This window comes from Protomyctophum bolini (assembly GCF_963924005.1).
Source record: "Protomyctophum bolini genome assembly, chromosome: 2".
Lineage (NCBI taxonomy): Eukaryota > Metazoa > Chordata > Actinopteri > Myctophiformes > Myctophidae > Protomyctophum > Protomyctophum bolini.
This window is the reverse complement of record NC_137863.1, coordinates 27,852,154-27,864,476: the sequence shown is the minus strand read 5'-3', so window position 1 is coordinate 27,864,476 and position 12,323 is coordinate 27,852,154. Positions and strand designations below refer to the sequence as shown.

Genomic DNA, 12,323 nt, shown 5'->3' with positions numbered 1-12,323 from the left:
CCAACTGACCATGCACGTTCGACAGTCTATTTAGATTGCCTCGCAGTCGTTAGTCACTGCAGTGGCCGGGCTGTCAACTGTCATATGAATGTGCAGCCAAAACCGTATATAGCCTCATGTGGCTGGTGGTGGGCTGTCTGGGTAGCCTATACCTATATCTCTGATGCAGTTCCCACTTGCGCTGGCAGCCTGGCACGGTACATTTGGCATTCGAGCGACGCGTCAGGTTTATTAGATTGCACATACCGTAACTCCAGAGTCCAGAAAGACATCGGCCTGCTGTAGATTAGGCTACAGTAGGCTACCCACCTCTCCGCAGTTGCAGCACTGCTGCACTATAGCCTACTCTCCAACGTCCCGTCATGGAAATATTTCAGCACAGACAGCCCAAATCCTCGCATGTATGCTCATGCAAAACACTGTTTAAATGGCTTAAGCATCTCTTGCAACATTGTTTTTAATTGCGCGATTTTATCTCCTACTAATTTCATATGACACAAAGACACATCGTTGATGTATTCCTTCACTTTTTTTTTTTTTTTTTTTTTTTTTTTTTACATGTAGCCCCTTTTATATAAACATTTTAGGAGTGAATACATATATGTTTAGATGCCTGTGACAGCCTCTCAGCTGGTCAAACAATGCTGCTCCGCTGTTCTACGACAGAAAAACTGGTGAGGACAAAGCGTACGCCAGGTCCAGACCAGACGTGACTTTTTGTCTTACTCAAGTTCAATTTCAAGCTTTGCCGGAAATGGTAAATGCCGAAAATTTCGGTAATTTCGGCGTGCACCCATATTTTGGCGTACGCACGGTTGATAAATGAGGGCCTATATTTAGTAGTTTGTCTTACAGAAATGAGAAAAAAGCTAAAATAACTGATCTACAAGTTCACAATGCGACGCCCACATTGCAATGAATTGCGTGTTTCTAATCGATCAATCGATTATTGCTCTTCAATAAAAACTGTTGCATCCCTCTACTGTACGTCCTATATCCGTCCTCCTTCAACTCTGTCCTCTCCGTTGTCCCGAACGGCTGCATTATTACCCTCAGAACGGCGAGATCCTGCCTATCAAGCTGGTGTCGTGGTGCAGCGTGGGCGTGACGCTGGGCTTCCTCTTCCTCACCACGGTGTTCCTGCTGGGCCTCAGAGCCATGCAGTGCAACAAGACCAGCATCATCAACAACGGAGCCGTCGCTCTCTTCTGCTCCCAGCTCGTCTTCATCCTGGGAATCAACCAGGCCGACAACCCGGTAAGACATGAGATCTGTTGTTCTGTCGACTACGCCGAGGTTACCATATGGTTTTGAAGCGAAAATAGCAAATCTACAAGCTTGTAGATCAGGTATACAGATAAAATACTAGGCTTATCTTTCCAACAAACTAAGGGCATTTTCTCTATGAATATGATACACAGTATAGTTTCACTGCACAGGCCCAGCACTGTCCATGTTGGGGCCCTAAGCGGGGGTGGGGGTGTATCTAGTTTGTCACCGACCTTCCTAGCCCGTGTTATTAAAGAAAAACGGGGGATAATGGCCAAATCGACAAAAGTGGACATTTTCAAGATGTTTTGGCCATTATCTCTGGAACGGAAAGTCCAATCTGCTCAATTAAAAGCTTGTTGGTTAAAAGCTTGTTGGATGCATGGCTTTGAGAACATGTTTGGGGGGGCTCTAGCAACTCCCGGGGCCCGAGGCAGACGCGTATACGGCGGGTCGGCAGTGTGGTTTCTTGCAACTTCATGCAACTACTCGCATCCGTTTGGTTCCAAGGAGTTGCATGGCAAATCATTGGTGTGGTTTGGGCTTTAACTAAAATGTTTAGGGCTTTTTCTTTTTTCTTTTTTTTCTCCCAATTTTCTTTTGGTATTCTGATAGTTTTAGTTAACTATAAATAACCCTGGTCTTACTCCTCTGATCTTTATTTAACTAGTCCCCATCCAGCTCAGCCCAGCATGGCTCGTCTTACCATTATACTGTACCATCTGTCTAACATATATATTTGGAATGAGGAGAGTCTCATAGACTCTATGAGACTCTATGACATAGAGAACAGAGAAGATAAACTTAGCTCAAGGTTATCGTTATTGTAGTTTGCTGTAGATTGAACTACCATTCTTTGTTGCCCCGGTGTCAAAAATAGCAAGCTCGCGCTGGGAGCCTGTACATTGGCTGTTTAGCCACGATGCTCAGCATCAGCAAGTATAAATCAGGAATAACTATGTTCTGATCTCCATCACTGTGTCTTCTTTAGTTTGTGTGCACGGTCATGGCGATCCTCTTGCACTTCTTCTACCTGTGCACGTTCGCCTGGCTCTTCCTGGAGGGGCTGCACGTCTACCGCATGCTCAGCGAAGTGCGAGACATCAACTATGGACCCATGCGGTTCTACTACCTCATAGGCTGGGGAGTGCCTGCCTTCATCACAGGTCTGAATCTTCGATTAAAGGGACATTTCACAGCTGAAAGAAACTGCAGTCACTCAATGTTAATTAAAGTCTGTGTGTTTGACTAAGGTTTGACTGGATTGCCGAATTCCTACAATGCCCATAATGCTTTAGTCCACTTCCCCTCCTTGCTTTAGTCCACTTCCCCCTCCGCTGCATGGAGGTGTGACTTTGTAGTCCAGGAAGGAAGTGACAGGTTTTTTGTTAAGAACATGATAGGTTTTTGGTCATGAACATGGCGTCATGGCTAAAATATCTTTAAAAAAAACATATTACACACATAAAAACCCCAGGAAAGTGTTTCTTGTGTTCCAAATAATCATTAAAATAAGCTCTGATTGCAAAAGGGGTGAAGTGGCCCTTTAACCACTTTAACCCCGCCATCACTATTTTGGCTATGCCATTATAGCTAGCTAGCTTTTGAGCTTGTAGATCTGCTACTCTTGCTACTTTCGAATTTGAATCCTGAAAAGTAACAGTTTTGCTTTCCAGGACTTAATGAGTTTCTTTAAAAGTAACATGAGAATTTGTAGTTGAAATGTGGCATAATTAAGTGAAATCCAAGGAAATGCAGAATAAAAAAACTCAGGAAAGTATTGAACTTTTGGCTTTGTTCTTGGAAGTGTTTTTTCTATTCACTCACTGTAATTATAATGAATGTTTGTTTGGGGGGTGAGGTGGGGTAATCAGAACCCATGAGTGGTATGAGAGGTTGGTGAGATGTTAAATGAGATGTGTTGGTGTGTTGCCAGGCCTGGCGGTGGGACTGGACCCAGAGGGTTATGGCAACCCCGACTTCTGCTGGCTGTCTATGTATGACACTCTCATCTGGAGCTTTGCCGGCCCTATAGCCATGGTTGTGTCGGTGAGTCAATTCAGCTCCTCTCCTCCTATCTTTTTTTTTTATTAGTAAGAATGTTGTGTGTTATGTAGACTGATTGGTGTGTAATTGATTTCCACAGATGAACATTTTCCTGTTCGTCCTGGCCTCCAGAGCCTCCTGTTCAATGAAGCACCATGGCTTTGAGAAGAAGCAGCCCCATGTGTGAGTACAAACACACTAAACTACACTCACTGACCCCACTTTATTATTGAAGACACAATAAGAGATTGAAATTATCTTTGAACCTCCAAACAGATTAGATTAAAAAGATTGAAGTAGACCATCAACCACCCAAAAAAAGCATAATCGTTTCAGAGATATTTATATTCACAATGAAGACAGGGAACAATATAAGCTGTACAAAAAGACTGTGTGTTGTTTTACTCATCATAACAAAGCAACCTCCAATAACAAAATCCCTGCCTTTGTCTCGCTGCATATCTGCAGCTCTGGACTGAGGACAGCAGGGGGCGTGCTTCTCCTGGTTACAGTCACATGCCTGCTGGCCCTCCTCTCTGTTAACAGCGACATGATCATCTTCCACTATCTCTTTGCTGGCTTCAACTGTGTACAGGTGAGCCCTCTCATAAGTAATCAACTGGGGAAGTTTCATGGTGATAACTATTAATTACATTTTTACCTATTCACCTAACACGTAGGCCTACTGTAGCAGAAAATTACAAAATGTGTGATAAATATGAAAAAGCTACTCCTGGAAGGGTTATCATATTAATGTACTTATATTGACCATTTAAACAATTTATTATAGGTATGGCTTTGCCCACTCAATTAATAATTAACGTTCCAATTTTGGAGCTCTGGCTCATGGACCAAAGAACCAAAAAGAACTGAACCGGTTCCCAACCGGTGGAAAAGGGGCCACAGTGAGCAGGGCAGCTTAAACAGATGGGCTTAGAGCCGTGATCTGAACGCTGTAATGGAATGCGACTGAACTGTGGGAGAGTGTTCCAGAGCCTGGCTGCACACACACACACACACACACACACACACACACAGCTGAACAGTGTTCATTTATCCATTTATAACTCTGAAATGTACACTCTTAGAGTAACTTTAACATGCAAGATGTCGCTGTGTGCACACTGCTTCTCAACGCCGGTTCCGCGGATCACTGGGGGGGTCCACATGGACACTTACGAGACTGTGTACAAATGTGTAGTGTGAGTGTATATTTCTACACTCTCAGAGTTAAATTAACACTGAGAATGTTACAGTTACAGAATGTTACAGAATGTTACAGGGTTTCGCCCCCAAAAAAACATCCATTTGTACACTCTTAGAGTTACAGACCCATAAATGTCCATTTTGACCCCTGGTGGACCCCCAGACCAGACATTGAGAAGCAGACCTGTGTCTTGTGCCTGACTGTCTTGTTTTCCTGCCTGTCTCTCCCAGGGTCCATTCATTTTCTTCTTCCGCATAGTCTTCAACAAGGAGGCCAGGAATGCCATGAAGTACTGCTGCAGCCGCAAGCGGCCCGATCATATGATCAAATCCAAGGCCTCTGTGAGTCTCTTAACTACAAATACCTTTGTGTGTAAAGCTTGCATTTCTTAACACCTCTGGAATGTAGAGCTGAGGGTTTGACACATTTCAATGTAAAGAACAAATTCTGCCTGTACAAGGAACCAACCAACCCGTTATATCCATCACAGGCTCTGAAAAATACTGAAAGGCTTACAGTAGACTCTACTGTAAGTCTTTCAGTTCACAAATATTGAGTAGAGTATATATTCATTGTCACTTGATTAGTTTTGACTCTCTTGAGAAGGTTTTAATCAAAAGGTTTGTTCATGAACAGAGATCCACAGTCAGTTGGCTAAAGTGAAATAGCAGGAAAATATGCCATATATCAATAGCATTTCTTAAAGTGGTTAAGAGTGTCTGGATTTTATAAATATTGAACCAATGAAAAGTATTATCAAGAGCTTGTAACTAAATAATTGAATCCATTGGAATGCAGGTTCTTTTTTTTCCCATTTCCTGAAAAGTAACCGTTTTGCATAATTATACAAGGTCTCCACCTGGCAGTGAAGATAATCATACTTCTATGTTGCTTTCTTCTTCATTTTTCTTTTTGCCAGGCCTACAAATGTAATGCCAACTACATGGATGGCCGGTTGTACCACCTTCCATTTGGAGACTCCAGTGTCTCCCTGAACGGCACCATGCAGAGTGGCAAGAGCCAGCAGAGCTACGTTCCGTTTGTCCTCAGGTGAGGAGAGCCCACACCATCATGTACCTGATGCTAACATGTTAAATGTTTCTAATGATTGTATGTAGTGTAAACGTAATCATTCTGCGTTTCCCAGGGAGGATGGAATTAATGCCAGTCAACCTCATATTGCACTGAATGACCATGGATCACTTTTCCATGAAACTAAAGAGCATTTGGACGGTATGTTTCTCTTTCTGTGTCTCGGACAAGTAATGGCGTTGTTTAGTTTTTTAGTTTTATAGAGATGGATAATGAGTTTGGGGAAAACAGAGCAATTTAGTAATGATGCTGTGTGTGTGTGTGTGTGTGTGTGTGTGTGTGTGTGTGTGTGTGTGTGTGTGTGTGTGTGTGTGTGTGTGTGTGTGTGTGTGTGTGTGTGTGTGTGTGTGTGTGTGTGTGTGTGTGTGTGTGTGTGTGTGTGTGTGTGTGTGTGTGTGTGTGTGTGTGTGTGTGTGTGTGTGTGTGTGCGCGCACGCGCGTGTGTAGATCGTGACAGTGACTCTGACAGTGACCTGTCTCTGGAAGATGACCAAAGTGGCTCCTATGCCTCCACACACTCCTCTGACAGTGAGGAGGAGGAGGGGCCTTACCACCCAGAGGAATGCTGGGAAAGTCTGGCCTCCAATGTGGCCACGAGACCACACCCACACGGTATTATGATCTCACCTAAACCACACCTATATGCCACAGCTGATTGTATTTTATAAAATCATGAATGATTATATTCATATCACCAAAACACCTATTTTAAACAAGGGTTTATTGATAATATAATATAACTATAACATTTTATAATGTGAGACCATTAAATAGGAACATATAATTTAGGCATTTAGCAGATGCTCTCATCCAGAACGACTTACAACTTAAAGTGTACTATGTTAGTTCCATTGATCCAAGCTGGAATACAATAGATTTTTGCCAGTCATTAAAATCATCACACTTTTGAGATTTTCAAGTGGTAGACTCCTAGTACTCTATTAACTCAACACAGAGTCAGACTCCCACTTCATTGAACAAAATTTGGCCGCTTGTGTTTTTATAAAATGGCGGTCTTGTGGTGCAGATAACAACCTGGGCAAGCTGTACTGGCCTGGAGAGTACGCCACAGTGGTGGAGGAGGACAGTGGCGGCCTGGCACTGGGAGACAGGCTGAAGGTGGAGACTCTGGCCAACGCTGAGCTGGGTCCAGGCCGGGATAACAGAACCCAGCTGGACGACACGGAAAACACAATGATGCTCCTTCCCAGTCTGCCAAGCATGCATTCACACCCTCAGAAAGGTAGATAATAATAATCTTTATTGTCCTGAAGGATATTCGTCATCACAGTCTGTTCAAACACCCACATCAAAAACAACACATAGCACATAACACCAAGACAATACAAAAACATGAGGTCCCGACTGTATACAGAACCATCATAATGCCGCGATGGCCAAACTTTTTCCATATATATATATATATAGAAACCATAATCTCCATAATTCAACATTTTATGGGGGGTTTTTTTGTAAATGATTTGTACACTACAAGCTCACAAAGCGTCGCGATGCAACATGTTGTGAGCTTGTACGAATTTCGAAGGTGTGCATGTGGGTTTTAGAAATATTTAACCAATGAAAAGTATTAACAGGAGCTTGTGACTAAATAATAACTACTGCATTAGGAACACAGGCATTAGCATTTCCTAACAAGTAACCGCTTTGACGATTCGAGGTTCATGCCCGACAGTGTTTTTTTGTACCATTTTAGTAATGTTTATATACATGTGCTCTTTTTGTATTGTTGCTTGTATTCTGTATGGCGACTACGGATGGAAACTAGCATTCTTGCTAAATCCGGTGTAGTTACACGGCATTGATTGTATAACGTATAAATATTTCAATTCAGGTATCCTGAAGAAGAAGCAGCTTTCTCCAATCGCAGAGAGGAACGGCATCAACCGTATCCACAATGAACTCTGTGAGAGCGTCCCTGGCCCCACCTCGCCCCACAGCTCCACTTCCAGTGACACTAGAGTGCAGGGCACGCACAAACCCGCCGTCCCCGACACGCACAAACCCGCCGTCCCCGACCATCTCAATGGCGTCGCCATGAGCATCAAGGCTGGCACCGTTGATGGGGACTCATCAGGATCAGAGTGAGTATATCAGCTTAAGCCCACACACACACACACACACACACACACACACACACACACACACACACACACACAGTAAGATCTGTGAGCGTTAATGAGTGAATGAGAGAGTTCAAATGGAGTTAAATTAATTCAGGATCTGGTCTTTAGTGTCCAGTGTCAGAGATTACATTTAGGTTATAGTTTTTCATGCAAAGGCCTTTACACACACGGGGCGTGACGATTAAACAACTAAATGTGGACAAACTCACCAGCAAATCAAATATAATGATGCCTCATTAATATAGGTTGATGCCTTTATTTACGGTGCGGAAACTCCAAAAATTCTTGTTCCAAATACAAGTTACATTGCTTTATCGGCAAGTAATCGGACACAAACGGTTACAAATGATATATCTTCCAGTGAATTAATCGCACACAAAAACGGCCCTGTGTGTAAGGACCTTTAGTCATATTAAAATGCCCAGGTATTGGGGGGGTTCCCAATGCGGCTTTTCGTTGATTCTGTGTGTTTAAATGGTTAGATATTGAACTGTAATGTGTGTGATTTGTTTTGTATATGTGATGTGTTTTGAATATGTTTTGGTGCTGCAGTCCTAAGTGTGATATCCCCTCGTCCTCATTGTTGTGTAGTCTGTCACATGTCATTACCCAAATAGAAGCCTGCCCTATTCCCAGTGCAACTGCAAACAGCTGACCCAGCACAGCATTATACATACATGCACTACCTGTATTATGTGAGGCACGTGTGCAACTTGTAACGTTACTCTGTTCAACATAGAACAAGACAAGCTTGTATATCTGCTATTTTTGAACAGCCAACGCGGTTTTTTTAAACTGTTAAAGCTCTATTTTATAGTAATCATTGTAAGTCAAGTGTTTTTCAACATTGGTCTCTCCCTGTCTCTCCAACTCTTTAGTAAACAGAAAATATATTTTCAAGTGGGTTGCTAATTTCAGCCAATCAGGAGAATACCCATTTATCAGTTTTAATTGTTTAGTGTTCGTGTGCCAATTTTGTCTGCTCATTTCTTCGTCATCACAATTTTGGCAATTTCACTTGTTTATCCTGTATACTGTATGAGTTCGCTCTCCTGGTTTTGGATCATATTCGTATCCTGTCTGAAAATACATTTTCTGTTTACTAAAGAGCTTTAGAGACAGGGAGACTCAAACTGAAATGATTGAGATGATCAATGATTACTATAGAGGGATTTTGAATTGCATTGTGATTTTTAAGCACATTTAAGTTTAAGCATGTGTTTGGTAATGTATAGTTAGAGTTAAGTTCTGGAGAGGGCGTTCAGCATGGAACTGTGTTGGAATTTGCATACACGTTCTGCAAAAAATATATATCTTGCAGTTGCAGACCACTAACTACCCCTCTTTGCCCCCTCTCTTTTTCCAAAAATCATAGATTTTTATTCTTTAATTTCCTTTACTGAAACACTGATCCCCATGAAAAAACAACAGGATCATTGTCTTCAGATTGACTCATCATTTAGCATCTCTCACTCATAAATGGGTGTGTGTGTGTGTGTGTGTGTGTGTGTGTGTGTGTGTGTGTGTGTGTGTGTGTGTGTGTGTGTGTGTGTGTGTGTGTGTGTGTGTGTGTGTGCGTGCGTGCGTGCACGCGTGTACGCGTGTATGTGTGTATGTGTGTATCAATCATTGCCACTCATTTTTGTTTCTCTCGTTCCTTTCTGTTCTTTCCTCCACCCCTGTGTTCGTCACATCTGTCTCCATCCACCACATCCCTGTCTTCCTCCTCCGTCCAACCTCCGTTTTCCCAGCAGCCACCGCAACACATCCATGTGACCCAGCTGACGGAGGGGTGTGTCTTTGCAGGTCATAGAGCCTCGCTCCTCAACGCCGAGCCGTGTGATGACAAACTATTGTGTGCCGAGAAACTTCCCATAACCTGAAGGACAGTGGAACGAACTCCCCTTTCTCACCACCATACCACCATACTCTAAAAAGGAGTATGCAGGCGTGTGTGTGTGTGTGTGTGTGTGTGTGTGTGTGTGTGTGTGTGTGTGTGTGTGTGTGTGTGTGTGTGTGTGTGTGTGTGTGTGTGTGTGTGTGTGTGTGTGTGTGTGTGTGTGTGTGTGTGTGTGTGTGTGTGTGTGTGTGTGTGTGTGTGTGTGCGCGCGCGCGTGAATGTGTGTGTATGCGTGTACTTGTGTGTGTGTGCGTGCGTGCATGTTTTGTTCATGGATGTGTGTGCCAAACCTCAGGAGTCAGTGTTACTGCACTGGCGCAGGCTCAAGCACACTAATCGTCTCATTCTCCCTTTAAAGAAATCATTGTTTTGTTTACATACTTGAAGCAATGCACTTTTTTGTTATTCACGCTGCCTGGCAAGATCTGGCAGTTAACTTTTTTTTATTCTGGGATATGTAATATTTGGAACAATCCAGAAGTCCATCCTTCTGGCGGAGTTGTAGGATTTCAAACATTCAGGGAATTTCCTCTTCATCCATAACTAGTTTGTAATGTCATAAAGGTTTGTCTTTAACCATGAATTATGGTTAATGTTGTTAACTTAATGTTGCTTTTTAGAAACATTAGTATTTGTGTTTAAGGGAAGGCGCCAGTCTGAGGTTTGCTCCAGGGTGGAGTTGAGTCTCAGGTTCATTATCTGTGTTTTGACTGAAAGTTGCTTATTGCGCATGGATTGCCCTACGGGCGCAAAAGAAAAGAGTGGACCATGTCCACAGACAGAGAAGAGCAACACGTTGTCTCCGCTCTCTGAGAGACTTTCAGAACATTTCCATCCAGCTGTGACTTAAACTGTAAAATCTTGATTTTTATTTTAACTCTGAGGTGTACACTCACAGTTGAATGAATGCAATATAGGACCCTTTGTTAGAGGTTTGTGTCTTGTCATTATGTGACTACACTACACAAATTGGTGAGATATATTGCTCCGTTGTTTTCTACCGTGTAACAGCACTCAAAGTCAGTCATGCAAACAAAGTACTATCAAATACTTGGCAATATAGTACTATCTGTGCGGTTTGTTTTAAAGGAAACATCTAACTTCCTATATCTCGCCAATTGTCCAATAGTTACATCATGACAAGAAAACTACAAACCCAAACATCTACCATGTGCCCTGTTGCTTCAACACTCAGGAGTTTACAGTGTACCATCATACTGTGATATACTGAAAGCTCTAATCTGTGCTTTGTGAACTGGACTCGGACAAACGGGAAGACAGAGAATCACTGTATTATATATACTGTATCTGCCCGGAACGGACGGACGCTCCATAAGCTATTTCTCATTAATGAAGGATATTTCCTGTGGCAACATGCTAATCAAGCGCTGGTGAGCTACCGTCTACAGATTTGAGCTTGAGAGAGTGACTGCCTTCAACAGTACCCAGCCTTCATTGTGTCAGAACAAGGACAAGGGCGTTGGACTTGTATGTGGAGATCTCGTAGGACTCGTAAGGACTCACCAGGACTTTTGATACATGAACTTTTGTAAATCATCGGGAGCCAATTTTTGTACGGATTTCACATGCTCTCGCTTTTCAATATCTTTGTCCAATGTTGAAATGCATTCATATGACATCAGTGACTAAACAACTGTTGTTTTATAGATTAGTTATGAAGCAATTGTCATTTTGTAAAATACTTAATGTAATACTTGTGCTATAAAATTTGAGCTGTATTCCAATTTTACTGTACAGTTGAAAAGAAAAGAAACGTTTTTGTGGAACATATCTTGAAATTAATCATTGCATAAATGTCTATTTACTTCACAGTCAGTCCCACATACAGGGCCAATGAGTCTCACTTGGGAAAATCAAAATATGGAAAGAAAATAAGCTGTATCATAAATAGCCTACTTGTTGCTAATTTCTGTATATTTTTGCAATCTTTGTGGATATTTTATTTTTGTTGAAGTACAAATCTATTCCTCCAATGCCACAAGCACCAACAGCTCTTTCCAATCTTGAAAAGTGGAAACGGACACTGACAACTGACACAACTAAGACACGATTGTTTCTTTACTATTGTGCCCATTCTTTTGTTGAAAAACTGTTACATAGCATTACCCATGTTACCTCAATATTTGTGCCAAGTCATGTAACAACACTGTTGTTTTTTTTAATCTGTACAATGTATTTTGCATTTGTTAATCTGCCATTTTCTGATATCAAGGTGCATACTGCTACTGTACATACGAGTTGAGTGGTCAACTCAACGTTGCCCTTCAGGAGACTACTATAGATATTAGATATATACATATTGAACCCTATTCATTTATACCCTGATCGATTTAAAATCAATCTGGTGTTACACAGATGAGGCGTACTGGACATATGGCGCTTACCTTCCTTTGCTGTTTTAAGCCTAATTTATACTTTATCAAATGACACATGAGTATGAATTAAGCATGATTCAACATTTCTAAATTGGTTTACTGTTCTTAGCTGGCCTGTAAAAAAACATTCATCATTATAGCGCCAAACAATCAAGTGCTTCAGAACCAAGACCTGTTATAGGTGACTGATGTCAAAGCTTTAGTGTTAACAGGGTAGACAATAGAAAATGGCTGGTATTTTTCTATATGGAATTGCTTTTTAAAGGATT

The 12,323-nt window shown here is 42.0% G+C and overlaps 1 protein-coding gene across 2 annotated transcripts in view; it reads left to right on the top strand.

Moving 5' to 3' along the window:
• The window catches only part of celsr2 (cadherin, EGF LAG seven-pass G-type receptor 2), a 69,503-nt gene extending 59,744 nt beyond the window's left edge, over positions 1 to 9,759 (top strand). The window contains exons 23-34 of one of the 2 annotated variants that reach the window (XM_080783420.1): positions 1,057 to 1,257; positions 2,261 to 2,435; positions 3,206 to 3,318; positions 3,416 to 3,498; positions 3,784 to 3,910; positions 4,753 to 4,863; positions 5,442 to 5,572; positions 5,670 to 5,755; positions 6,062 to 6,226; positions 6,642 to 6,857; positions 7,467 to 7,716; positions 9,513 to 9,759. In XM_080783420.1, the coding sequence (XP_080639546.1) occupies positions 1,057 to 1,257; positions 2,261 to 2,435; positions 3,206 to 3,318; positions 3,416 to 3,498; positions 3,784 to 3,910; positions 4,753 to 4,863; positions 5,442 to 5,572; positions 5,670 to 5,755; positions 6,062 to 6,226; positions 6,642 to 6,857; positions 7,467 to 7,716; positions 9,513 to 9,534 (1,680 nt within the window). In that variant the 3' untranslated portion in view covers positions 9,535 to 9,759. Of the gene's footprint in view, positions 1 to 1,056; positions 1,258 to 2,260; positions 2,436 to 3,205; positions 3,319 to 3,415; positions 3,499 to 3,783; positions 3,911 to 4,752; positions 4,864 to 5,441; positions 5,573 to 5,669; positions 5,756 to 6,061; positions 6,227 to 6,641; positions 6,858 to 7,466; positions 7,717 to 9,509 lie in introns of both variants that reach the window. The other variant, XM_080783419.1, reaches the window with a different exon arrangement.
• The last annotated feature ends 2,564 nt before the right edge of the window (positions 9,760 to 12,323 follow it).